The sequence below is a fragment of the Poecilia mexicana genome, unplaced genomic scaffold, assembly GCF_051168715.1.
Source record: "Poecilia mexicana isolate PSO_F unplaced genomic scaffold, ASM5116871v1 scaffold_15, whole genome shotgun sequence".
NCBI classification, from domain to species: domain Eukaryota; kingdom Metazoa; phylum Chordata; class Actinopteri; order Cyprinodontiformes; family Poeciliidae; genus Poecilia; species Poecilia mexicana.
In genome coordinates this window covers 18,837,026-18,864,901 of record NW_028263384.1, presented here as the reverse complement: position 1 = coordinate 18,864,901, position 27,876 = coordinate 18,837,026, and the positions used below count along the sequence as shown (strand labels likewise).

Here is a 27,876-nt window from a genome sequence, read left to right as displayed (position 1 = left end):
ACATATATAACTATATGCTGATTAATATTGGGATATCTTTTTCAAAATATTTCAAACTGTCATGAGTTTGGAACTACAAACGATCCCAAGGCTCCCAAGGAAAGACGCATGTTCCTCCTTTCCTCTCTTGCCTTCTGCACTCTTTGGCTCCGCTGCTTAGCAACAAGCATTCGCGAGCCTCCGCTAGCTTCTCAGCACCAGCGTAGCAAGCTGGACCTTTAGCTTACCAAAGATAGGAATGTTTTTACACACAGTTAATGCAGTGAGAATTCGCCCAGCTTTAGGTGCTAAGTAATTATTTTTCGCCACTATAACAGGTGAAATATTTTGTTCTGTTCTCTTGTCAGACAGAAATCGTTAACGCCCAGAGGTTTCTCTCCGAAAAGTGGCTAACCTAGGCAAGGTAACCTTAGCACTGTAGTCTGGCGTCTCCACTGGCTGCGAAGAGGAACAGATCGAGGACGTGGATATGTCATTGTGGGTTAGCTGGCCGGTTAGCTGACCTAATGCTGGTGGAGAAGTTTTAACTGAATCTCACAGGTACGAAATAACCCAGTTGGGTAGTTTCTCGTTTTCCATTCATCCAGACTTGACGCGGCTGCGTCAGTTAGCTTTGAGAAGCAGTTTCTCGGTTTTTCTACACCTCCCTGTCAGCAACAGGTCCTGCCTTGACCAGAAAAGGAGTAAGATGTGGAAGAAAGAAACAGCAACGAATTACTAAAATTTAAGAGTATTAGAAATTCCCACCCAACATCTATAGTCATAGTTGCGGAAAACTGAGAGAAGGAGCATAGTTTCATATCACTGAATTGGGAATTTATTTTTTTTTTTTACTGCATTAAAGGATTGCCTTTCAGTCGCCTTAAGGCCTGGAAAAGTAACGGTGAATCTGTGAAGATGTCATTCCTCGTTGCAAAGAGGTGTATTGTCTTTCGCATGTATAATTTAAATGAAGTGTCTGCTATTTTATGTGTACATCTTTTATGCTTGATAAGTAAACCCACTTTGCTGTACACAATGATGTAAAGCACTTTGAAATGCCTTGCTGCTGAAATGTGCTTTACAAATAAAATTTGATTGATGACTGATTGAATGATTTAAAAAAAAAAAAAAAAAACAACGTACACCCTCCCTGCTGGGGCAACCACTTTCATCTGTTACTTGAACTTTTAGTATTCTTGCGAGTGAACTCTTCTTTATCAGATAAATTGCTTGATTCGTTCACATTTTGAGTTCACTTTAGTGTAGATTATGTTCGGAGGGAAAAACACTTCAATCCATTCATCCATTGTCTGTGATTTTATCAATTCGGCTTCATCAACTTTGATGACAGTGTTGACTTGCTGCTATGTGCCACCAAATATTGAATGTCAAGATGAAGAGATTATGTTATTTACATCTCCTGTCAATGGTCAAAACGTTATGCCTGACTGCTAAAGGCAGACATTACTTGCCACACAGTTTATATGACATATTTCATAACTTGAAGTTATTAAAGTTTTAAATAATGCTTGTAAGTTAAGCTAATGTCCAAACAATATTACACTAAGATATGAGACTGCAAATATCTGGGTTAGATTGTGAAAATAAAGTAATTACTGACTCCAGGAGATTAGCCTGCTTTATTTTTAACTGTGTTTTGGCTGCATGTTGTGATGCATCATGCAGCTTAATTATAGCTGCTGAATAATAATTTTCCCTACCGAACCAAACTCACTGAGGCTGTTGGACGGCCTTGTCACGCAGCAGGCTGCCAGTGTCCACTGAGAGCAGCTTTGCAACAATATGTTGTTTAGCATTGCACTCTGTCACTGCACACATATACGTGGGGAGGACAGTGTTGCCATGTAGAGCCTGCACTTTTCATCATTAATGGAAGTATAAACATGCTGATGGCTGCTTTAGATGAATTCCCAGTAGAATTTACAACATTTATTTTAGTATTCTAAATAGGGAATTACAGGTCTAAACTGTTTACTGAGTGAGTGATTATATTGTCGCTGAATTCATCAGATGAAGGTAATAAGAGGCCATGGAAGCCACTGATGTTGGCTTTGATAAATATAGATAAAGTAGTTTTTAAATACTACTTATATGTTAATATGTTTTTATTTATTTCAGAAATCTTAAGATTCTTTATTCTATACTTTGTTGTATACTATTTTATACTTGCCTATCAAATGTTTTACCTCATGTTTAAAATTAAAATGGAAATAAGATGCAAATAACTTGTGTGCCATTATCTTTCTCAGCAATAAGATTTAGAAAGTTGTCAATATTTAAAATTTTGATTAAAAAATTATCAGCTTCTTTCTGTAGTGTGGGAATATAAAATTAGTTTTATTTATATATATATATACATATATGTATATATATATATATATATATATATATATATATATATATATATATATATATATATATATATATATATATTAGGGATGTGCCGATCAGGTTTTTTCCTGCCGATACCGATACCGATCACCCATGAGGGCCGATACACAGATACCGATCACACCGATCACATAATTATTTATTTATTTTTTTTATCATAAACACTACCGGTTACATTATGTGGAAAAAGGAACCATGAATTCACCTTAATTTAGACAAAAACTTATTTTTAATAACTTTTTTCAAGAAGAAAACTAAACAAAACAGGCATTGTGCAAATTGTACTGCTATAGTAATACTATCTTTAACAGACTGAAAACATATGAAGGCTCTGAAGAGGCTAAATAATGCAAAGAGCCAAAATAAAACCTCTCAACATTGCCAAAAAAATTCAAGTATAAAAGTTAACATTCAAAGGCAAAAACAGGTTCCATAACAATAAACAATCCTGAGTTACTGAATGAAAACTTCCTGATAGCATGGCGGCTAGCTGATTACTGCTAGTTCTGAGTGGCTGTTTCTGACTGAGCGGAGTAATTATGCAGATCAGGGAGGAGATCGATTATTTTTTCAGAGAAGCGGTGCTCCGTCTGTGAAATATTACTACCTGTAGCGTAGCAGCGGTTCAACAGCGAGAGCAGAACCAGCGTCTTACATCGCAGCTCGAAGACTTAAATAATTTTGCGGGTTATTTGTTTAGCTTTCTGACCGTCATGCTAATCCGGGTGAGTGTTTGTAGCTGTGCGCTGCTTTACCTGCTATCTGATCCTCCGTATGTCTTTTTTACTGCAGTGAGCCTCGATGTAGCCAAACTCCGTCAAGTATGGCATTGTTATTATGTCGTATTAGCTTCGTTGTGTTGATGCATTTTGACGTGCTTCAATTTTCCGCCGCAACACGCATTCACTTCCCCATTCACTCAGTGCATTATAGTTCCACATCGCTTAGGATTTGTTGCTCCGCGTTTGCGCAGAGTGAAGGAAAGAGGAGACCAGCTGCACAGGCAGGCTGGAAATGAGATGATCGGTATCGGCAACAAGAGCCAATGATTGCCGATCACCGATCATGCACTTTTTCACGAAAATCGGCCCGATTATGATCGGTGACCGATCGATCGGCACACCTCTAATATATATATATATACACACACACACACACACACACACACACACAGACGTATAGTAAATGTATTTCTTGATAATGTTATCCCTAGGCCAGGAGTATAAACATTGACAAAATCTTCACTGTGTTTTGCTCCGTTTGTTTGTTTGTTTGTTTTTTACCCGATTATTTCGACCTGCCATTTCAGCTACAGATAATTAGAAATAGTTTTCAAGAATCTAGACACACTACAGATTTCTGATTGTCATTAATTTTTTATCCAAACAAATTTATATTTTGGATAATATATGGTTTTACCACAAGTACAACTTATTCTCTCAGTTAATATTTGTCTGTAAATATTGTCTTATGCCTTACGCATAGGCTATACTTGACTGCTCATATCATGTGTTAAAAGCCTACATTCTCCTCAGCGGGGCTCCATATTCTTTGTTATGAGACGTCCCTGTACTTTAGATTATATTAACACCCATAAACGGACGCGAACATGTGCTGGGTGGACAAACTACAAAGCTTTGTCAAAAAATTATTAACGGACAACTTGATATTTTACACTTCTTTCCTGTGAGCAGAAAGCAGGATAAAAATAAAAGCCTCCTGGTTTTGTAGAAGCTTTAAAATCGAGCTTTTAGTCTGTCATGCTACTAGCGAGTATAGTAGGAGGCTGACTTTTTCTCATAATCTACCTGGACCATTCCCTCCCCACCCCCCACTCATGTGTCTTTTTCAAGTGTGAATTGCGAATTTAAAGTTAAACTCTCTTGCTGACCATCTACTGGACTTGTACCAGGATGTAACAATGCAATTACTGAGTAACGAGGCATGGACTGGTATGAGGTTCTAACAGTGTGATAACCTTCAGTAAGGAGGTTATCATACTGTTCGTGTCTCAACATTATGTTGTTTTGGACGAAAAATGCAAACATATTTAAACATAACATTAACAACAAGGAGGTGTGTTGTGGTGGCGCAGGGGTTAAGCACAACCCACATTTGGAGGTCCTAATCCTCGACGCAGCTGTCGCAGGTTTGATTCCCGGCCTTGGCAACCCTTGCTGCATGTCTTCCACCTTCTCTCATTGCCCACTTTCCTGTCAATTAACTATCAAATAAAGGCCACTAGAGCCAAAAAAAATCTTTTAAAAAAAAGCAACAAGTAATTATACTGCTGCTGAAATATTCAAACTTTGCTCATAGTGGTTACTTTGACTGCCATACATCAAGCAAAAATATAAAATAAAGATCTGCTAAATCTAGCAGTTTTCAAGTAAACATACATAAGGCAGAAAAATATCTGTTTCTGACGCTTTGCTTTTATGCTTTAAGCATAGTAAGTTGATAGCTGTTAATTACTCAGGCTATCTGCTCTGGTTTGCAGTCGGTAGCTTAAAGAACATGTCACACATAGTTTGGAAACTATCATTTAAAAACAGATTTTCTATACCTGCTTGTCCCATCTTCAGCTATCATTGGGTGAGAGGTGGGGTCCATCTCAGGCCAATACAGACACACATAGGACAAACAACCATGTACTCACACACACTAAGGACAATTTACGGAGACCAATAATGGGACAGTTATGTTTTTGGACTGTTGGAAGAACCCAGAGTATTAACATTAAAAACTCTTTTCAGAAAGACCCTACTCCTGAAGCTACCAACTGCACAACTGCAGAATTGTTTCCAGTGTGGCTCCTGTCGTAGCACCTGTATGTTAAAAAAAATAAACTTGTTTCATTTTAGTTTTTTTATTTATTTAATTTTTTTTTTACTCTTTCAGTTGGTGCATGTTTGCGTCATATCGTTGAAACCACTGAGTGCAACTAAGCAAAGCAGCCACCATGTTGGAAGAGGACATGGAGGTGGCCATCAAAGTGGTCGTGGTTGGCAACGGAGCCGTTGGCAAGTCCAGCATGATCCAGCGTTACTGCAAAGGCATTTTCACAAAGGACTACAAAAAGACAATCGGGGTGGACTTTCTAGAAAGACAGATTATGTAAGCATTCTTTGTCCCTGATGCTCTTCTATGATTTACATTTAAAGTCACATAGTGAGAGTCTGAAATCATTTAATGAATTCCTGTGAATACATATCACTGTGTTGAATTGAAAGTTACATGATGTTCCCTCTTCATTGCGTTCCTCTGTAGAGTAAACGGTGAGGAGGTTCGACTAATGCTGTGGGACACCGCTGGACAGGAAGAGTTTGATGCCATTACCAAGGCTTACTACAGAGGTAAGATCCCTCTGCTGTATTACAGTTTCATGCAGATGTTTTTTTTTTTACTCCTTGAATAAAAAAAAATCAACACAAAGTACCACATAACTAATGTGGAAAGATTTTCCAGTTTTTGCAAATAAATACCTAACAAATGAAGATGCTATGGGCTGGACAACTTGTTCCTGCTGCTGGATCACCTCTGACACAACAAACCTACCTGTGCAGTGAGTGTTGAGTGTTAGTGCAGCTATTATTAGAATCAGACGGTGAAAAGAGAAGGAGGTGAAAAAGATTTGCCTAGCAATGAAACACTCATGGCAAGGCAAAAATGGAGAAGGATTGAGGTGATCAAGGGCAAACACAGGGTCACGCTGCATTTAGGTCTGTCCATTTACCCATCAGCTCTGACCAGATTCTCTTTCCTCAGTCTGCTATGTGTTCACGGTGATGCACAGTGTTAATGTTCTATAGCACACAGCGTTGTCAGTTCAAACAGACCTCCATGTCTTGTTAGGTTTAAAGTTGTCATACTCCTCCCACTTACCAATGATTGAACAGAACTTTGTGTGACGTTCAAATGTTGTTTTTAACCTAACTGTGTCAGCAACTTTCTTCCTGCAGTACCTGATGCCTTCATGATGCTGTTTGTTCAGTAATGTTCTCTCACAAACCCCTGAGACTTTCATAGGACAGTTGCATTTATACAGGTTTGAGGCAGACTTTAGTTACTAAACATCACTTCTCAATAGTTGTGTCACATTTTATTTCAAGGCGCCTGAATAAATTAGAGTATACATGTGCATTTTTACATTTTGCTCAGTCGTTTCAGTTTTTATGGTTCTGTCACCTTACTTATGGAACCAACATATCTGAACTGCAACTCTAAGCCAGATCCTAGATTTTTAAAATAATAAAAGACATTGGATGTATATTGTTGAAGGGAGTCAACAGCTTAAAAACCAATTGAGTGTGTTGTTGTGTTGCAGGTGCCCAGGCCTGTGTGCTAGTCTTCTCTACAACAGACCGCGAGTCGTACCAGGCCATCGACAACTGGAGGGAGAAGGTGGAGGCGGAGGTTGGAAATATTCCCACAGTCCTGGTGCAAAATAAAATCGATCTCCTGGAAGAAACTGTAATAAAAAAGTAAGCCCTCCATTCAGTGGAACTGAATGTGTTTACAGTTGAATGTGTAAGACAAAAGGTAATAAGTAGAAAGTAACTAGAGACATACCAAGATTTTTTATTTTTTATTTTTCATTCATTTGCAGTGAAGAGGCGGAAGCTTTGGCTAAAAGACTTAAACTGAGATTTTATCGCGCATCTGTAAAAGAGGATCTGAATGTCAATGAGGGTAAGTAATGACAATGCTCCCTCCTGGTTGGATACAAATGAAGATGCACTATTAATTATATGTAATAAATTAAAAATCTTTTCAGTTTTCAAGTACTTGGCTGAGAAATATCTCCAGAGACTCAAACAGCAAACAGCAGAGGAAACAGAGGTGATCCACTCTACAAGCAATAAAATAGGTACACAGCTTTTTTTTAAATGCTACATTTTAGTTATACATTTCATTACTTTGGGTACATTAATGATAGTTTTTTTTTTTTTCCAAAGGTGTTTTCAATACCACTTGTAGTAATGTAACCAACCAGAGCTCCAGCAATGGCAGAGAAGTCATCACTTTACGACCCAATAAACAGAGGACCAAGAAGAGTAAGAACCCTTTTGGAGGCTGCAGTCTGCTCTAGAAAACATTTCCTACAATTTAGCTTTTGATTTCAGCGACTTGCATTTCTGTTTAAGATGACATCAGTCATTGTTGTATTACCTGGAGGTAAGCCCACAAAGACTGGGAATGTCAATATAACACCATTTTCAGTTCTTCATTGATTTGATTTTGCAACTTTTGTGCACCTGTTGCTCCTCCCATTGTGATTGCCTTAAATAACGGCAACAGCTGCAGTTTTCTTTTGTGTCCCTAATAAATTCTATATTTGATTCTTAGTGGATTTTTTCCACTTGAAACTGTCTTGACATACAGAAATTTGTCCAGATGTGTAGAAGCAAAAGTTGCACTCGGACTCTGGAAACATTTCCCCCAGTATGTGAATTCTTTTTTTTAATTTTTTTTTTTTTTTTTTTACAGCTACTCATTGCTGTGTTTAACATGAATGCTGTGCGATATATTTGCATGTATTGTAAAAGATACACAGATTATTTTGTACCATATTTTTCTAGCAATTAACAGAATATGGTTCAAACTATTACTGTTTATCCCTGACAGATCCAGAGGTAAATTGTATTTTTGTATTAAGCACAACAGTGTTGAGTGATTACTATGTGCCAAATTTACTCTTAATGAGTCTTTGCTGAAGATCACATTTAAGTGATCTGGATGGAACCTCAATTTTTTTTTTTTTTTTTGAATACGCTCCTCTGAGTTAACAATTGTGAATCAAGAATTACACAAAATCATTCCTTTTATGTACACTTTTAGTAAATGTAACGTTTATTTAGATGATAAATTAATGATGCTCAACTCTTTGAGTCCTATGATATAAATTACAATTAACTATACTATATTTTCATTGCAGGTGTTGACCTTTTACATCTTTTTTTGTTTAAACCATTGAATTTATTTAGCTGTAAATACTAAGTATTGGTGACACTAAAGATTCAAGAGGAAATCATTTTATTTCTAACATTACAGATATTCAGGCATAAGCCTACAAGACTAAAACTCCACTACTTAGTGACATCTGTGGCATTAAGTCTATAACAGAATGTAAAACCATGGCTCTCAAAGTGTCACAAGCCGGCCATTAGGACAGGATATTAAAGTGTTTATGTTCTTGTCTTTGCCTGAAAGTAAAAGAACATGAGGGTATTGACCTAAGACTATGTGTACGCCTTTTTTTTTTTTTTGTATCAAGCCTTTCAGTTTTTTTTTTCCTCTTTTGCAAACCTGTTCATCAAGCACAAAAAAATTATACAATAATGTGGTATAGTCTGGTGTCATAACCAGGATTTAAGCAAACATTTGCGGTCTACATGCAACTACATCTGCGAGTCTTATGATAATACCAATGTATGCATGTTTTGTTTTTAGTTTTTACAATAAAATTCTCTCACGTATTTAATCCTCATCTTTATGAATTCTGAAAATACAAAAAAAGGTGCTTAAATGTGTTCCACAGTCACATCACGGTACTGAAAGTGCCCTGAAAGATCCAAGTTTTTTTTTTGTTTTTTTTTTTCCACATTGGCTCCATGTGAAGTGTACTTTATATAAATATATATAAAATGCATGCAAGCCTTCTTTCACATCAGTGAATGTTCAACAATGTTTACATTAACAACTAGTAAGCATTTTAATCCCATCTCTTACCGCTTGTGTGAAACTGCCTACAGTAAACCTGCAACAGAAAAATAATACTCCTTAAACCGTTTGTTTTTTTGTTGTTGTTGTTTTTCTGTTTGACATTGTTTACTTTATTAGTAACATCATGACTGAATGATTTTTGTGCACTTTATCATTTAGATGAAATTAAGTCTTAAAACAAAACGTTAATAATTACTATTCATATGTAATGTTACTCAGGTGAAATAATATCTCTGCTTTACTTGTATTCTGCTTTTCTCTCACATCGACCTGCGTAAACCAAATTGACACATTTAAACAAACTGACATGTACCAGTGTGTTGGAGGGTAAGGTATGGCGCTCAAACGTGCACCAGATGTTATGTTTGGGGAACGTGTTTGTTGGAAAATTGAAACTAAAAAAATGTGTTTTTCACTCGTGTCTTGGTGGAGTTTTTTTTCCCTCTTCTTCTTCACCCCATACTTTAAAATAGAAGAATAGAAATTCAGATTACTGATGTTTTTGTAATGTTTTTATTGAGTTGCTTTCATTAAAAATTGCTTTATGAAAACATCAGTTAAAATACACAGCATATGTGACTTGCTGCCTTCACACAAGGAGGTAGTGCATAGCATGTCCATAATCCTTCTCTGCCTAAAAGTGAAGTTTAAAAATTAAGAGTAAAAAAATACGCTACTGAATGATTGTCAATTGGAATAAACCAGTTTTAGAATAATATTCTCATAATTTATCATGCTTGTTTTTTGGCATTTGAATTCTACACATAATTTATCCAATCTTATTGTAGGAATTTAGTTTTCATTTATTCTCACACTGTTGCATTATCAAATATCATTTGGTAAACAACTCCTGACTTAATGAACATGCATACAGTTAGTGTAAACAGTACTATAAAGGTAACTGCATTTCTTCTGTCTTTAGGGTTTGACTCAGTGCCTTGCACATGTATTTATTCCTCCCAAACTCAATATTATATAGTATTCTGTTTCAGAGGAACAAATAACTTTAATGTATTTTAATCAAACCGATCAAAGTGGTGCATGATTGTGAAGTGGACGCAAATTGACACGTTTTTTCCAAATGTTTTGTTTGAAATAAAATAATATGATTATGTGTTAATCTATCACAAAACTCCCAATGAAATACACTGCTGCATGAGGTAATGCAGTAAACAGGAAGTCCAGGGGGTGTGGCTACATTTGCAAGGCACTGAATCACCGTCCTTTTCCCACAAGGATTTGCTTTGCTGCAGCATCATGAACTCCTGAAATTAAGTAAACACATAAAAGTTTGCATCAATTTTCTGTGAGGTTAGCAGAATTCAACACGAGGTTTAGCCTGTTGCTTGGGAGCCTTAGTGACCTCCGTTGGCCTTTGTGTCCTCGAGTTTTTGGTGATCCATTATCTTGATGTTCTTCTCAGCGTTTTCAGTGTTCCTCACCAGAGTCTCCAGCCTCCTCTTGATCTTCTTCTGGTCCTCCAGAGCGCAGCTGATCACTATGGCCTGAAACTTCTGGTCGATGGGGACAGGCGGTGCTTCGGTCACGCAGGCCGCGTGCAGAGCCAGCAGCTGCTGCCGAGCACCTTCCATGTCACTCAGTAACTTTTTCACTATTTCATCTATTATAGACGTGGCCTTCTGCAACGCCTCCTCCTGCTGGGGGTTCCTGATTGTGCCAATAGAGATCTCCACAGACAGGGTTCGGCCCATCAGACGGTTTGCAGTTAAATTCAACTCTTCTCTCTCACCTTGAAAATACAAGGAATCATTAAAAACGTTTTAAAACCGCTAAACCAACAATTAAATATGCTTTAAAATTTTACTTTCGCCAAATATTTCTTGGTATTTGGTCATAGAGACGACAAAATCTGACATTTTCTCATTTTACAAGTGGATAGTATGCACAGAAATTCAATCAATTGGAGAAAATTGAGTCAAGAATATGAAGACATTTGTCATAACTTAGTCACTGGAGTCAAAATTGAATGGCTGAACCCCTCACAAACCAAAAGCGCCTTGAAAATATCAGAATCTGTCATACCTTGATCAAATGTACTTGTATAGTACACTTAAACCAGCTAATTGTTAAATTATTCTGTGATGAGAGTCTCCAGAGTCTGGAGGAAGAAGCTGAGAGGAACAGAATCCAGGCGAAGTTCCAGTGTGAAGTTTCCACTAGTATGATTTAGGGAGCCATGTCATCTGCTGTTGGTTCACTGCGTTTCATCAAGTCCAAAGTCACAAAGACATCTAGGGCAACATTGTGGAGCACTTCCTGCTTCTCTCTGCCGACAAGCTTAACAGACATGCATGATTTTATTTCCCAGCAGGACTTGGTACCTGCAGAGCCTCCTTGCAAAAAGTGTCAGCTCCTGCTTGAATGGCCCTGTTATCACTGTGCTTTATTGGACACCAAACTGGCCTGACCTAAATCCCATAGAGAACTGTCAAGAGGAAGAAGAGGAACACCAGCCCTGAAAAATGCAGTTGAGATGAAGGACTACTGAAGCAAACTGGGCCTTCCTATGGTCTCGGTGTCACACCTCATTAATACAGTAAGTCATATAAAATGCACCCTCTTTAAGCACTGAGTGCAGATACTGTGCGGCACATGGACATTTCTGAATCTTGTGATATTCTATATTCCTGAGGAATAGAGTTTTGTGTTTCATCAAATGTAAGCCATAATCATCAGATATAACAGACACATTTCAAGAATATATCACTGAGTTCGTCTTTCATTCACTGAAATCTCTAAACTACTTGCTGAAATACTAATTGAGCTGTATCTTTAAATGGTGACGAAATGATCTGGATGTGAAAACAGTGGAGGCTTAGTGTTAAAGTCACTGTGGGTGGAGGACTAGTTGCTTCGTGTTCATCTATAGCTTGCTCATCGTCACGATCACCCGTGCATGAATAACCTCATTGGATCACAATGTTACAGAAAGAACAAAGCAACTGCAAAACACCAGGTTTCAAAGCGCAAACCCAGTTCCGCCCTCGGATATTTATGTTGTGTGACATTAAACTGAGGATGACTTTTTGCCCTTATGCAAGTTGCGAGAATTAGAAGCCTCACCCGGACAGATGTTACGCATTTCTTGACTGTTCTGCACGGACTGAATCATTTCCAGGATGCTCTCCCTTTCCTGCTCCATGGCTGATGCGGCGTCGCGTAAAGCCTCCACCCTGATAAAAGGCACAAACAAGCGCATTGTTGCCACTGTCAAGCCAATTAAACCACAACAATTTACAGTGAAAGAGCTCTTCTTGGGTTCCTACTCGACACAGACCTTATTCTCTAACATTTGGAGTCGTGATTATAAAGTAAAACTGTCACCATAAAGATTTAGGTGGTCAGATATTACAGTACACAAACGGAACATCGGACCGAGCTGACGTAGCGCACATGGTCTGGCCTGTTTCACTCCACCGTACCTCATTTCCAGCTGATCCAAACTTTCCAGGAGTCGCCCGGAGCGATCTGCCATCGACAGCGTCCTGCTGAATTTGCTGCAGGCAGATTCGTTCAGTTTTGCGTGTATTTTTGCCTGTGCCATGATAATATTGATGATGATGATTGTCCGCTGTGCTCTGTTAAAATCTTCCGTCCGGGAGCGCTAATGTGATGTGCGTCCAGGACTCGCTGTTCTCCAGCTAATCGTTATTCTTCGGACTGAAGCGGCGCCTCGGGGGAACATTTCCAAACATGGGCTGCAACTTCCTTCACTCGCTTGTAGAAGCTTCCCGAGGAGACCAGAGCTGCGGTTCCTAAATGTGTGGGCCGCGGACCCCTAGAGGGCCCAAGGGAACGGTCACTTGGTCAACAGATACAATCTGCTTTGGGATATAGTTTCTTTACATTTGTTTTGTAAAGGGAGCCTTTAAGTGTCCATTGTGCTTGGATGTTATGAAACTGAGTGAGGAGCAAAGTATTTAACTTTTATTACAAACTTTTAAATGGCTGTAGTAAAATATTTTGATAATTCTTCAAAGAATCCTAAAGTATCTGTTAGCTTTGCAAAAAGCAAGGGAATTTTATTTGTACAGCAAAAAGGTTTTACATGATTAGGAGGAAAATGAAACAAAAACACATTGTTGTGACAAACTAAGAGAAAACGGTGACAGCCTACACTTAATGATATTCCAGACATTAATCAAAGACAGCCCAATTTAAAGTTTTTAGCCTTGATAAAGGAACTCATAATTCAGCAAAAGTAGTTTATCCAAAACCTTTCCCTATATTGTCTTAAATTCATTATGTTATGTGACAGACGCAGAATTATTACTTATTCTTTTTACACATAAAAATCAGAGAAATTTGGCATGCAGCTAACCTAAATTTATTACAAGTCTCCTGGCTCCAGACAGTCATGTGTTTGTGGGTCTGCAATTAAGAACTAAAGAACCAAATTAAGTTTGTGTTTTTGTCAATCAAATAAAAAAAATCTGATAAAACACATTCGTTTGTGGCTGTAACATAAACAAACATGGAAAAAATTGATGTAAATGCCTTTGCAAGTTTTCATCATTTAAAAACTCAAACTCTGATGTTGTACAGCTGTCACCTGCTTAATTTTACATGCAAAGATCCAGTGTCAAATAACACGAGCATACACACACAGGCTGTACCTCCTGAACTACTATCAGGTTTTTTTTTCCTTATGTGTGATTGAACATTAATTTGTCTGAGTGTATAGAGACAACAAATTCAAATTTTATAAATATATTATTCTATGATACGGTTAAATTTGTGCCCCAAATTGCATTACCATACTTTCCTTTTCATATTAACCAATGAACTCAATTTTACTTATGCCTCATCAGAAAATAAAATGAGATACTTTTTCTCGTCTTTAAGGAAACCTAAGACATCAGATGTAGAAATAGTCAAGAATGTGGTCACAAGGCCAACTGAGGAATCTTGCAGTGTCACCGATGCCAACTATAGCACATGTGTCAACACACCAAAGTGTTTGAGGCTCCACAGGAGAACTCTTGGCAGACAGCAACCAGCTCCCACTAAAACCCCAAAACATGCAATCAGCCCAGTTGCACAAGGGGCAGCGTGTTGCCAAAACAGAAGAGAGATGCCAACGTAAAATGACGACTGCATTTATTTATTAAATCAGACAACAATGAGAGTAGAAAACTAAAATTTTCAACAGCAGATGATTTCACAGAAGTTCCTAGTTCTTAGAATTCCTGAAGACTTCGTTGTAGAGCTTCCTCCAAATCTGTACGGAAAAAAAAAAGACAAGATGAGGATTTACAGAAAGAAAAAAAAAATCACCTTATTCTTTTTAAACTTTGCACATTTGATTACTTTTGAGTATAGTCTCGGTATGACTAGCATCAGATCGAATGGCATCGGTTTTAATGTAGACATAATTAGATCAATTGATTCTGAAAAAGCTCCATTTCTGATAAAGTGCAATGCAATACAAACAGCTAGAACTGGTGTTTAGGTGCAATGAACAGCTCCAATCTTCAGACTTTTACAGTGACATAATACTTTGATTTGTGCTCAGCTAGCAAGGAGGAAAAAAATGCCTCTCCGTTACTTTCAGTCCTTTACAAGCTCATTGGACATTTTTTGTATCACTGGAAAACGCAGAGAGAATGAAGCAGCAGGATTTAGAAAGTTAATTAGAATAACCAAAGCAGGACTGTGTCAATGGTCAGAGTACTGAGAGAGAGAGCTACCAACTGAGCTGACAATTACATCAACATGGAAAATGCAGTAAACCTTAAGAATTTAGAAAAAATGACAATGTATTATTTATGTATTATTTACATATTATAGTAAAAGATGATTTAAACATAAAAAAAGAGAAAATCTTGAGGTGTTTTATAAGTTTATATTCTTTTAACAATGGCTTCATCCAAGTAGCACAAACTTAAAAATGTCAACATCATCATTTCACACCACATCATGTTAAAGTAAAACTCATTTACTCTAATAATGGACAGACAGAGCAGCAGGTATCCAGAATAATATTCTTCATCAAACTTGAAAAAGATTTTTAAAAGACAAAAGAACGCATACAGCATGCTTCATGGATAGCTTCTGCAAATTGCACAACAGGAAGAACTACTTGACAAACATCCAGGCATAAAAATCAGTCTGGTTTTCTGTAATGGCTGTTGAAAGAGCTTTCAGTTAAATACATACTAGAGCAGTGAGGACTGACTTTCCCTGAAGAGTCAAATAGGCTCTTTACGGGATTCAGGTCAGTGGAAAAGCTCCGACTATTCTTTGATTTTTCCCCCTCAGGAACAAGCATACAGCAAAACAGTGGAGTCCACTGACCCAATAACACAGGTCTCCACAAACTCAACTAGTGGATGTAGAAACTGACCCTGGTTTAGTTTAAAATGTTGCCATGGTCACAATAAGGATGCAAGTGTTTTAATAAAAATAACTGTCACAAATTAAAGCAGCTACTCAAGCAGCAGAAAATATTTGTGTTAAGCTGTCATAAGCATATTTAATTCAGCCTTTTATCATTCAATTAAAGCATAACACTTCTAGTATTGTCCTAGACGACTACCCTCATTTACAGACACAGTCAGTTATAACAATGAAAATTTCAGAGTAATGTTATTGACATCTTTACTTCTCAAACGCCCAGCTGGTATCTGCAGAAGGTCGCTGACTCACGACTGAGCAGAGTCCTGCTGGAAGACTCTTCCTTTTAAAAGGGAGACGTTGCTTTTCACTGTCACCATATGTATGATTAGTTTTTATTCCAGAGCAAATAGATGCTCTGGAATGGAGTCAATATACTGAAGACACATTTACAAATAAATACTCTTCGGGTAATTGCAGCATAAAAGTTCACCATCAATAACAGAAACAAGGAGAGTTATAGTCTACACACCCAGGATCTGAAAGAAAAACAGTTTCTAGCTGTATTATAAAGCTGTCATAACAGATCCTTCCAATAGGAAAATACTCATCACATTTCCTATTAGAAAATAGGAAATGTTAGTCTTGAGACTAACAAGTTTAGTCCTATTTTAGTATGAACACATACCAGCAGACTCTCTTGCAGCCTCTCTTGCTTCCTCTGCGCTCAAAGACAGCGCACGGCACATTTCTTCATCTATTTGCTCTGGAATAAAAACAGAAAAAAAGCAACTGATTGATTCTAAAAATTGTAATCAATTACTAGGAATTTGGTACAGACAGAGCAAGTCAATTGCAGGGTTGCTTTCACTTCCTGAAAATCAAAAGGGCTTCAACACAGAGCATTAAGTTTGCAGATAAATCAATCTGCAATTTCAACTGGCATTTTGCAGCATCCAAACAAAATCAGACTGGCCTGGCTGAGGAAAATGAAAACAGACTTCACATATGTCTGGCACATATTTTTGGTAGTAAAAATAGTTTTTCTTACAGTAACTGTAATGGCCAGTAGCTTGTTTACCTTCATGAGCTTCTGGTTCATCATTGACTTTATTGGTGCCTAAAATCTTCACCAGTGTTTCGTCTTCAATCTCTGTACAAAGCACAAACCAAGATTGAAATGCGGTACAAAAAATGTGAACAAACGGGAAACGAACCGATTTACCGTCACTTCCTGAATTGATCTCCACAGCATTGATTATTTTTACAGTTTTGGGGTCCGGTTTTGAATCCCTCATGCACTCCCGGGAGCTAAGGCATGGCTCCAGTGTACAGTGCATAGCATGATAATGTTTATGAAACATTGGTACACTGCTGAAGCTCTCCTGGCACTCTTGGCACACTACGTCAAAGGTTTTGCCCAGGTTCAGGGCCGCATGTTTTGTGTGGATATGACTCTTCATCTGTGCATAAGAGGGAACAGACACGCAGCAGGGCGCGCATATGTACAGACATCTTCCTTCTGTCGCGAGGTTTCTCATGCACTGGGTGTAAGTGGCTTTCTTTTTCTCTATGAATCCTTCTCCATCCATACAAGGACATACATTCTGACGGGTTTCCTCAGCAGCAGGAGGCTGAACAACTTCAGGCTCGTCCATGCAGTAGTAGTCCTTACTGTGAAGATTCCTGTAGTGACCCACAAACTCGTCCTCGGTGTCAAACTGCATGCTGTCGCACAGGCCACAGAAGAGGGAACTTTTTATCTGCCCGCCGTGCTCATTCATGCAGTGTCGCCGCACGGTGGATTCTTTGAAGAACTTCTGTGGACAGTGTCCACAGATGAATCTCTGGAAGCTGTGACTGCTCATATCGCTGCAGTGTTTGAAGACGGCCGCTTCTGACTCAAAGACGTCTTCGCACATCCTGCACATCCAAGTGTGTCCCGCTGTCGAAGACGGCGTCTCCACCGCGTCCTGCCGCAATTTGGAAGCAGAAGGCGAGGGCAATGAGACTTCGACGCTAGTGGAAGGTTTGGCCTCGAGGTTTGAGACGAGGTCAAAGGGAACCTCTTTCTCTGTGAGGTAGGTGTGTCCTCTGTGGACTTCGGAGACGTGCAGCAAGATATCTTCGTGCCGGGGGATTTCCACTTTGCACTTGCAGCAGAAGAACAGGAAGTTGGAGAGGTGGGCTCCGCCGTGGAAACGGCTCATATGTAGGCGAGCAATTGAAGACTCCCCCATGTGTTTGCCACAAACGCCACACTGGTGGAAAATCTGGTTTGCAGCCAGGAGATGCTTACTAGCGTTGGCCTCCTCAGAAAACTGCAGGCCGCATTCACAAAACCAAGCCGCCACCAAGATCCTGCTGCTGCTGCCGTCGTTCACGCCTGGGCTCAATCTTTGTCGTTTGGCTGGAAATCCATGGCGGTCACTCCATTCCTTGTTTCGTTTCTGAAACTCAAACTCAAGGCCGGACGATATTCTTTTCTGATGGTTCTCTGCTTTTCTTTGAGTTTGTTGCATTTCAACAAAGCGACTGTACTGAAGGAGCGCTTTCGCCATTGTTTGATTGACCTCGACTTTGTGTAGCATCGACTCTTCATGTCTTTCAATTTCAGCCTGGTTGAGAAAGATTTCAGAGCACGGAATGCACTGGCCTCGGACTTGGAGCCGTTTCATAATGTCCACTATGGTTTTGTCGGACTTGGCCACAGCGCAGCCTTGCCTGCAGTGCACACTAGAAGAGAAACATCAAGAGTAACAGCTAAATAAATAAATACTGAAAACATCAATGCAAACAGTGCCTTGCAAAGATAGCCAGACTGCTTCAAAACGTTCTGAGTTGATGCATTATAGCCACAAACTATGTTGTATTTTATTGGGAATTGCTTGAAAGACCATCAACATTTAAAATGTACGGAGCCATTTTTGTCCTCATCTCTCCCAAGTCTGTCTGAAGCCACAAAGCAACATGAGCCATTGAAAAGAGAGAACTTGATGAGTCTATAAATGCCAACTTTGTTTAATAGTTTAATTTTTATTTGTTTATGTTTTGTATTTCTTGCACCATTATTATTTATTTGTTTGGAAAAAACGGCTAAAGAAAATTCAAGGGATAGCTTCGCAAGGAATTGCATATGTGGAATTAATAAAGTCGCGACAAAACCTACTTGAAGTGAGCTTGAGCTGTCTGATGGGAGATCAGCACTTGGTGACATAAGGAGCAGCGGACCTTGAATGCCACATCCTTACACAAAGCGATGAGACGGTCCTTCACATGATGTGGGACCGGAACCGGCTGCGCTGTTCCTTTCCTTTCTTTAACAAGAAAGTGAAAGAAGTTCAACGAAAACTTGATCATCAAATTTTAAGTTTAAAGAAAGTATGTATACAAAGTCCAACACAAATGTAACAATAAGAACATCGTGCTGCCAAATCAGTTGTTAATTAAATCAATAAGCCTCACCGGTCATAACGAGAGACTCAGTGAAGTGGTTTTTGTCTGACATGTGCTGAAGACACTCGTCTCGTAAGTTAAAGAGGAGGAAGCAGGCGGGACAGGCAAAGCAAACGACCCGCTGATAAGTTTGATCCAAGCTGTGACTGTCAGTGCTGGACGAGGAGATCTAATAATGAAAAGCAAATACATTTTAAATTTGTCAGCAGAATATCCACCATCAGCGACTTCACTGAAAACACACCAACCTTGGATTCAACGTGTTTTTTCCATTCTTCCTTGGTCTGAAAGCGCAGACAGCAGGCAACGCAGGCGAAGAGCTCGGATGGACTTCCCCTGAGGTGAATTGTTGGGTCACATGGAGAGTGATCAAACCTGCAAAACATTTGCACAAAATGACCCCCTTATGTACGTGGCAAAAACTACACAAATAGTCCTGTAGTGAACAGAGCGGCGACATTACCGCTTCAAGTGGCCATCGAGGAGGGAAATGTTCTCGTAAACACGACCGCAGTTAATTACTGGGCAAGTGTGACCAGTTGAACTGCTTCTAGGGAAAGCGGCATGAGTGCGTCTTCTTCCTGAACCGGCACTGATCACTCCAGGCTTAGGGCCTGAATAGACACAAAAAGCATAATGATTATTTATATTTAACAACGCACAGAGATCAATAGAGTAAAGCGATTTATATTCCAAACAGTTCCAGATTTGTTTGGAATATAGATTTACCTGGCATCCTTAACCACATGTCCACACAGCGCTTTGCTTCCATGCTTACACCATTTGCTGATGAACCAGCCAACTCTTGCTGCCCATGAGCTTTTTGTAAGATTTGTTTTTCCTAAAAGAAAAAAAAGGAAAAGCAACAAAGGTATGACAACAAGCACAAAGTTGTGAAAACCAAGAAAGACAAGTACTGACTGTGCAGCATTGCTAATTTATAGTTGATTGGAATTGTTTATTCTACGCTTTGGCCACTGGAGGACACTGTTTTCACTGTCTTTGTTGTATCCAAAAAAAAAAAAAAAACAGGTGAGAAATTATAATGGATACTTATTTTAATTCTGTTCTTTGATAAACAGGAAAAAACAATTGTAGTAAAAATATCATTATTGTTATTTCAAGCATTATCCAAATGTTTTTTTAAATTTTTATTTCAAGATAAACCTCAAGAAAGGCAGAAAGAGGTTATTGGGAACATTTGGTTTCCGTTATACCTTTGACTCTCTATAACTAAGCAACATGATATGGTGTGACTTGGCAATAATCATACACACATCAAAAATCTAAACTTTTTAAGATGACATGAAAAAGCAATGTGTAACAGAAAAGTAACACTGCACAGAATCCTGAACATGCTACCCCCAACAGGAAATACGCTGGTGGCTGCAATGAAATGGTTTAGATCAGAAGCGGAAAAAACAGGAAAGTGGTGTTTACAGATTCATCCAATCTGACTGTGTAAAAACAGCTGGACAGAGATTTAAAACTCCAGATATGAAACAGAAAGTTAGAAACACCCCCCCCCCCCCAAAAGACCTACAGCTATTAAAGAATTTAATGAAGAGTTATGACTTGGGGTGGATATGAATTTAAAGATTCCAAGTAGTAATATTACACTACAAGGAATCATATTTGCAATGCAAAGGAATTCATACTGTAAATCTTTACATTTACTGCGTAAATCTTTATATTTTCTGTTTAAAATACAGTATGGCGTGTGATTATTAGGCAGAAAAAACATTGAACTTTGTTCTTTAAGGTCTCACCTTAAATGCTTTACATTTATCCGCCCTCTCTTTTTTCTCCTGGGCCACCTTAAGTGCCAGTCTGTCAAGTGTGGACGTTACACGAGCTTTGTGTCTGTTGATTTTGTCTTCAACCTAGGAATTTTTTTTAAAAAGATCACACTTTTAGAAGTTTGTATTATCACTTACCTATTTTGTCACCCACCATGCCAGCCAGTGACGAGGACCCTTCATCCTCACTGTCACTCAGCAGGTCAATGCATTCCAGTACTGGTCTAAAAGGGCCCTCCTGAAGGAAGAACATAGCTTATCATCACAGAAAAACACAACTCCACAAGAGATCTATGCTGGAGCTTTATGTGCTTTATTACATTTAATAGAAATCATTTGACTAAGTAGCATTAAAATAAAGATTAATTCATGAGATTAATTAAATAAAACCCTACAATCATAAATGAAAGAATGTAGAACTGACGGGATTTTCTGATAACAGTGCAATGGCTTAACAAAGCTTTCAAATAATGCTAAACGACAGACAAATGGCAACTTCAATAAATTAATTGTGTTATCATTTCAAAACTGCAGCACTCTCAAAAGCTAATAAAAACGTAAACGTGACCCACCGATACAAACTCCACTTCTTCCAACTCATCGTCATCGTCTAATGGGGTTGGTGAAGACATTTAGCTTGGAGGGGAAAAAAACAACAACAACAAAATTTAAGCCAGAAGAAGAAATTATGTACATAAGCAATAGTCTAAATAATATACAACTACCAGGGGCTTTTGCAACATATTAGCTGGCAGAATTAGAGCATAATTCAATCTGTGCTCACCATTTAAAACAAGTGTTGTTGAAATATAACCTACACCCAACAGGGGCAGACATGAGCCGGCGCGACAAAATGCCATGTTCAAGTACTTACCTGAATCGAATATAAAATGCTCTACTTTGCATTTCTTAGATCAAATCCATATTTTAAACACATTTTGCATTGTCCTTTAGGTGGACTACCACAACATGTCAACTGTACAAATGCTTACCACTTGCTTAACAACTTTAAAGGTTGGACAATCCCAAACGTTGGGACATTTGTAAGCCTTATTAGCCTTACAAGTAGCTAGTAAGGCTAGCTACCTGAGAAGTGCAACAATAGCAACGTCTTGATTTCGCTAAAGTACTCCACAATCACAAAAGTGACTGTTTTTTCCCCCAACATACAGATCAAACTGAATAGCTCGTTTACCAAATTTCTCCTACTGGCTTTTCCGTTTGCAGGGTGGCGACTAGCTCCTGCAAGACTCCAAATCAACGTGAACGCAGCTAATCCAGTCTGCTACGTCATGACAAGCTTGTGCGCTTCTTTCTTATTGCGGGGTGTGCCGGACAGGCGGGGACTTTTTTTTTTTTTTTTTTTTTTTTTTTGTCACAACTTTACGGTATCCACCCATGATGTGCCAGCAGTTAAATCGTATAAATGTATTTATATTTTAACAGAGTCATGTCAAAATTTAGTTAATCCCCTCTGAGGTATTTTATCTCCTGTCAGTACAGCAGTTAACTAACCACTCATCTTTTGCAATGAACTCCAAGTCTTTTAGACAGTCTATAGGTGCGTTTTTGGTGGATTCCCAAAACGCAAAACTTGAATTAGCAATTTTATTTGTCGATTCAATTTTTACATTTTTCTTATGTGAATGTGCAACTAACGTCAGTATCACGACAAACCACGCAGTCACACAGCCTAATTTAAAACTATCAGAACTGAAATTTGCTCGTTTTTAGTTCCTATTTTATTAGCTTATTTAATTGAGTCAAATTTCTGTGGCTGTGTTTGCAATTTTATTTGTTTTATCGAAACTGGTCTCTCTTGTAAGAGATCTTAGATCTCATTTAAATGATCTCAATGATGCCACTCATGGCCTCCAAGCTCTTCTCTTGGATATGCTGTCAAACGTCAGAATAACTTCCCACATGTCTGGGCTCGTTTCCTAGGAGACGTGGGACATTGTGGCCAGCTTCTGTGCTATTTATGTCTGAGTCCCAGTCTCACCATCACAATTCACTTTGATTAGGCTATAATCAAAGTCAAATGGGCACATTTTTTCTGTAGCCTCATGGAGCAATCAGAGGTCTTCCATACTTTACTTTTGTGATAATACATCTGCTCCTCATTTCCTGTTTGACTCTCATTTTACAGCAGAGAAATTACATCATCCAAACCTTATAATCAGCGCTGGATTATGACCAGAAAAGGTTTGTATGTGTTGCCTTCCCAAATTCTGAAAATGCTAGAATACAATCCCATTTTACGTATATTATTTACCAGATAGGTATTTTTTTAGGACATCAGTATGTCACAAACTGGAAAGTCACAAACTATTACCAAACAATACTAATAGAAAAGCATTCATCATTTTGCATCTGAACTGGGCTGACACAACGTGACTGACACAGATATCCATCCGACCGTCCAATAGGACAGTGTGAAATATTGCAGCGTTATCCTGGTGGGCAGGCCACTCTGCAGCAGACGCAGCGCTGCCTGGGATAAATCTGCTGACTCTCCCTGCCCCTTGTGGAAATGAAATAAATAATAAAAGATGCGCCTCTCTGCTGAGTCATGCGTTGTGCCTCGCAAAAATGATATCTCTAGCCTGGACTGTCCACTTTGACCCTGTGCGCTCTTAACGTTTTGCAGTGTGATGCTCCACGTATGCCAGCGAACGCCTTTTCGCCGCATCCCGAGCTCTGAGTGGTGGAAAGGCGCACAGGAGAGGAGGCAACTGTCTGGAGCAGAAGGAGCTGTCCTATATTTCGCCCTATGATGATCGCTGCGGCGTTTTTGGTCCTGCTAAGGCCATACAGCATTCAGTGTGTGCTGTTGCTTCTGCTGCTTTTGCTCGGGACTATTGCGACGATTTTATTTTTCTGCTGCTGGCATCGCAGGCTCCGAAATGGGAAACATCCTATGAAATCTGTGCTCTCCGGTGGACGCTCCAGGAGTCGCGGTGAGTACAGCGCAGGCCAGCCGCATCTCATCATCCCTAACTGCTTAGTCCACATTATTGTGCATGCTGTTTTCTGCATTCTTGCGTTGGTAATTAACAAGCATTACACATCTGAGGATTACTGTGCAGTTTCACACTTTAAACGAATGTTTGATCAAAGTCTAATGCAAAATATGTTATCTGTTCTGTAGTTGGTCTCCGAACGCATCATTTTCGATCGGAGGTAGGTTAACCTTTCACATTGTTTTGTCATTAATACACTGAGTAAAGTTTGGTCAAGTAGGCCACTTCTGAAATCCAAGAGCTTCACAAAGTTAGGTTCTTTGAACTTTTTCCCGGGACTGCATGACTATTTCAGGCACTGTAAATGTGCGCAATGCGCAACCATTATCAATAAATAATGTTGGCGAAGAGGTTTTGCAGTTTAAATGAATTAAGACTTTGCGTGTGCTCTCATAATTGTCAAACACGAGGTGCAACTGAACCAACAGAAAGCCTTTTAACGGTGTAATCCAGGCCAGATAAAAACCAAAACAACATATTAATCTAGATAATGTATTTTTCTCGCTTGCTTTTCACTCCAAACAAATCATGCAAATTGTCTAAATCAAGTGTGAAAAGCTGCCTTAGTCTTACATCAGGATTGCTGTGTTTTGCTGGAACTTTCTGACATATGGAAGACGTGGTTTCAGTATCTCTGGAAAGTAATATATTTCTGTAATGATAGTACAAACTGATGTTTTCCATCCTTATTGTAATAAAAAAGTAGGAGCTGGTTTAACATGGTAGGTCATGTTATTGAACCACCTGGATTCAATATGAATCCCCACTGACTCAGTTCAGTTCTCATAGGGTATCATATTCAAGGACATCAAGGCTGTTGTGGACCTTCAGTGTTGTTAAGTCATATCCTTTTGTCTCCTAATAAACCTCTAGATCAAGGTGCAAAAAGCTTTATTTTCATTTTATTGTTTGTTATTTATGAAACAAAAACATGTACTTAATTTTGTTTCAAGATGAATTCTAAGATTTATACAGTTCTCCCTGTTAAAATTCCATATGTCTGTAACAAAGGACATAATAAATGATAACATTTTTTAAAACACATGTAATAAGACATGTATCCCATACAACTCAATTGTGTAGAACACATGGAAGTCAAGCAAATATCTTTCATTAATGTGTTAAAACAACCTTTGATGCAATTTCTGCATTGAGACTTCTTTGTTATAAATCTGTAAGCATCTCACATCTTGACTTGGCAAATTATTATTAGTCACCTCTGCCTGCAAAACTTCTAAAAATCAAATATGTTCCAGATTGTTGGATCCCCTCACATTCTTTCTGTCAGTTTTAGTTCTTGACAATTATTGACCCATACCAGAGCTTTACATTTTGTCTCATGAGGTCATTTTATGTTTTTAGTGATTGATGAAATATCTCTTCATTTGTGGCTTTCAATGACATAAAAGTTTGGGACCAAATTTAAATAATAATTGGACATATTCCTAACTTATTTCACTTTAGCAAAATCTCAGTTCCATCTGAAGATAAATAGACAAAATAACTTCATAAGATTTTACTGCCACCAACATATTCCATGAATCTAGTGTTTTTGTCTGTGAGAAGCAGTTACTTGCATAATCCCCACCTCTATCTGTTTCAGTATTTTACATTTTTGATTATTTACTATCATTTATTTATTTCCTCAGCTTTTTCACAGCCGTTTCCATTCCTGTGTGCAGCTTGCTCATCCCGCCCTCGTCTCTGTGTTTGGGTCTCTGCCAGTCATGGCAGTGCAAAGTGTTTTTTTGTGCCAAGCCTACTACTTGAAATTATGGCCTAAAAATTCAAGTTAGGTCTCATGAGTCCACTCCACAAGGTTTTAGGAGATTTTAGAACAGCAAGAACAGGTAATCTTAATTTCAACAAGACGAGTGTCGCTATAGTTGTTGCGGGATGTGAACTTAAGAAGACTGAATGTTGAAATCTGATCAAAAGGTTCTTCAACAAAGTACATTTATGCAACCAAGTAACTGCAGTTTTAATTTTTCACATTTGTCTGAAAAACAATTAGAACTCAGGATTTTTTGCATCCCTGAATGTGAGACAGTTTCTGTGTTGAATGTTGTAACATATGTGCCTTTTTGACATTTCATTGTTTTTCCCAGGGTTTCAGACACAGTCCACGTCACTTAAGAAGGACCGTGCATGCCCGAGTGACGGAAGAAAAGCCCAGTCTGGTCGAGGTTCCAGAGAGTGAACCCGATGTATCCTCGACCGTGAGAAAACGTAAAGTCAAGAAGAGACTCCCGCCAGAGTTTTACCAATCTGTGCAAGTCACTCCCACTCGTAAAGCTGTAGGTATCCCTCCCTAACGGTAACCATCATTAACACAGATGATGAGGTGGTGCAGGTTATTTGATTTATCCGCTACTGGGGTCCACTGTGTGCTTTTGAACATTTAAGATCTTTAAAAAAAGGTTTATTCAAAGGGCTTGCATATGGGTGTGCTTTTGAACTTTGATCTCTACATAGGTAATCTCTGGAAAGCTATTATGGGTAAGAGTTATGTGACATAGGAAGATAAAAAAAAACTGCCATTTCATTAAATTACGAGTGATCTTCTAACATATACAACTAGCAATTGTTAACACAACATACAATAAAGCCCCTTCTGAATAATTTTAGGGGATATTAATGAAATAAATGCTATTTTCTTTTGAGGAACTGTGACAGAGAGAAAACGGTATTTTTAAGAAGAAACCAGAGTGAAACGTGTGTAAGTGGAAGTTTTGAGTAATAAACATTTTTGATTGAGAATCAAATTTCAAGTTTATACTTTTATACAACAAATGTCACATAGCTTCTCATTGAAATGGTTAGAGTTGTTTCTTGCCTGCTACAACTTTGCGGTTCAAATTCAAAATAATTCATTTTTTTAGTGATATCTGTTCAGTTTATTCAGTCCTCTTGTTCAAGATGGTACCTGCTATCATTCCAGCCATATCTGTTCATTTCAGTCCTTCAGCTTTAATTGTAAACATGATATACCCTGCTTATGTGCCAAATAGCTCAAAGGTTTTATTCTCAGCAGAGCGCTTTATCTTTTCAGAATGTGTGGTCAAAAAGTTAAGGAGAGACAGAACCCATCTCCTGATCAGAAAATAATTGCTTGTTTTTTTTTTTTGTCTAGCTGGAAAAGCACAAAGAGCTCGAAGCATTTGGAATTATTGGGTGTGGACACGTTGGTTTCTTTGGAAAGTTGGGTGTTTACCTGCTGCTTTAATCTGAAAACATTTCCTCCAGCGAGAAAAGATCTTATACAGATATATTATACCATTAAATATTTGTATGACTGCTACTTAGACATATTTTCACGTATAACAAATATTTGAAAAATTTCATATATTACACAAAAACTACTTACCGCTTTCACACTGCAAATGTCATTCATTGGGATTTACGTGATAGACCAAAACATAGTAATGCATAATTTTAAAGTGGCTGGAAAGTTATAAAAGATTTGATGATTAAAAAAAAAAGTCTAATAAGTGTGGTACTTAATTGTCAATAATTTGCAGAATCAAAGCTTTAAGTCTTTTGGGGAACATCTCCTTTGGTTTTGCACATCGAGACACTGAGACCTTTGACACTTATTTGCAAATTAGCTCCATCTCACTCAGACTGAATGGAAAGCATTTGTGAAAAGCTATTTTTAAGAATTACTAAGATTCTTCGTTAAATTTAAGTCATTCTAATTAATATTTATGCTTTGAGCAAAAAACTTTCTATTGCAGCTCTGGTTTATGTTTTGTGAAGGTGAACTTCAACCCTCTTCATATCTATTCTGCAGTAGTTTTAGTTGTGATCTCTGTCAAATTTTCTGTTATGTTGGAAGTGACTAATAGTTCAAAGGAACCTATTGATCTGTGTAGTCCTATATGATAACTGGGGATCACAGGGACACATATTGGTTTTTAATCATTGCAGTCTTCAACAAACAAGATCCAGCATAGATGTGCCAAAGCTTTTTTTTCTTTCTTTCTTTTTTTTTTTTTTTACATAATTTTTCACTTATTTTACTTTAAACCAAGCAATAATTTCTATAAATTGACCATAAGTGTAACAAACAGATAAGTGGCAGAACTCTTGACCTAATTGTGCAAATAAACATCAGCAAA

The 27,876-nt window shown here is 38.2% G+C and overlaps 4 protein-coding genes across 4 annotated transcripts in view; 2 read left to right on the top strand and 2 right to left on the bottom strand.

The window, feature by feature from the left end:
• The first annotated feature begins 176 nt into the window (after positions 1 to 176).
• On the top strand, positions 177 to 9,535 carry rab23 (RAB23, member RAS oncogene family). The gene is made up of 7 exons (XM_014981896.2): positions 177 to 540; positions 5,296 to 5,511; positions 5,665 to 5,750; positions 6,722 to 6,878; positions 7,004 to 7,086; positions 7,172 to 7,264; positions 7,353 to 9,535. The coding sequence occupies exons 2-7, from the start codon at positions 5,357 to 5,359 to the stop codon at positions 7,484 to 7,486; spliced, it is 708 nt and encodes a 235-aa protein (XP_014837382.1). The 5' UTR covers positions 177 to 540; positions 5,296 to 5,356; the 3' UTR covers positions 7,487 to 9,535.
• An 82-nt stretch (positions 9,536 to 9,617) lies between these two features.
• On the bottom strand, positions 9,618 to 12,904 carry bag2 (BAG cochaperone 2). Its single transcript, XM_014981898.2, has 3 exons — positions 12,564 to 12,904; positions 12,205 to 12,314; positions 9,618 to 10,870 (listed from the first exon to the last, which is right to left on the bottom strand). Exons 1-3 carry the CDS (start codon positions 12,683 to 12,685, stop codon positions 10,476 to 10,478), a joined length of 627 nt encoding a protein of 208 aa, XP_014837384.1. The 5' UTR covers positions 12,686 to 12,904; the 3' UTR covers positions 9,618 to 10,475.
• Positions 12,905 to 14,224: 1,320 nt separating this feature from the next.
• znf451 (zinc finger protein 451) lies at positions 14,225 to 22,349 on the bottom strand. Its single transcript, XM_014981892.2, has 13 exons — positions 21,928 to 22,349; positions 21,305 to 21,368; positions 20,887 to 20,970; positions 20,703 to 20,816; positions 19,663 to 19,774; positions 19,397 to 19,547; positions 19,182 to 19,308; positions 18,943 to 19,102; positions 18,647 to 18,794; positions 16,703 to 18,213; positions 16,559 to 16,630; positions 16,166 to 16,243; positions 14,225 to 14,362 (listed from the first exon to the last, which is right to left on the bottom strand). Exons 2-13 carry the CDS (start codon positions 21,362 to 21,364, stop codon positions 14,322 to 14,324), a joined length of 2,658 nt encoding a protein of 885 aa, XP_014837378.2. The 5' UTR covers positions 21,365 to 21,368; positions 21,928 to 22,349; the 3' UTR covers positions 14,225 to 14,321.
• A 648-nt stretch (positions 22,350 to 22,997) lies between these two features.
• The window catches only part of dst (dystonin), a 114,434-nt gene continuing 109,555 nt past the window's right edge, over positions 22,998 to 27,876 (top strand). The window contains exons 1-3 of the mRNA XM_088013010.1: positions 22,998 to 23,692; positions 23,884 to 23,915; positions 25,864 to 26,052. Of these exons, the coding sequence (XP_087869136.1) occupies positions 23,506 to 23,692; positions 23,884 to 23,915; positions 25,864 to 26,052 (408 nt within the window). The 5' untranslated portion in view covers positions 22,998 to 23,505. The remainder of the gene's footprint in view (positions 23,693 to 23,883; positions 23,916 to 25,863; positions 26,053 to 27,876) is intronic.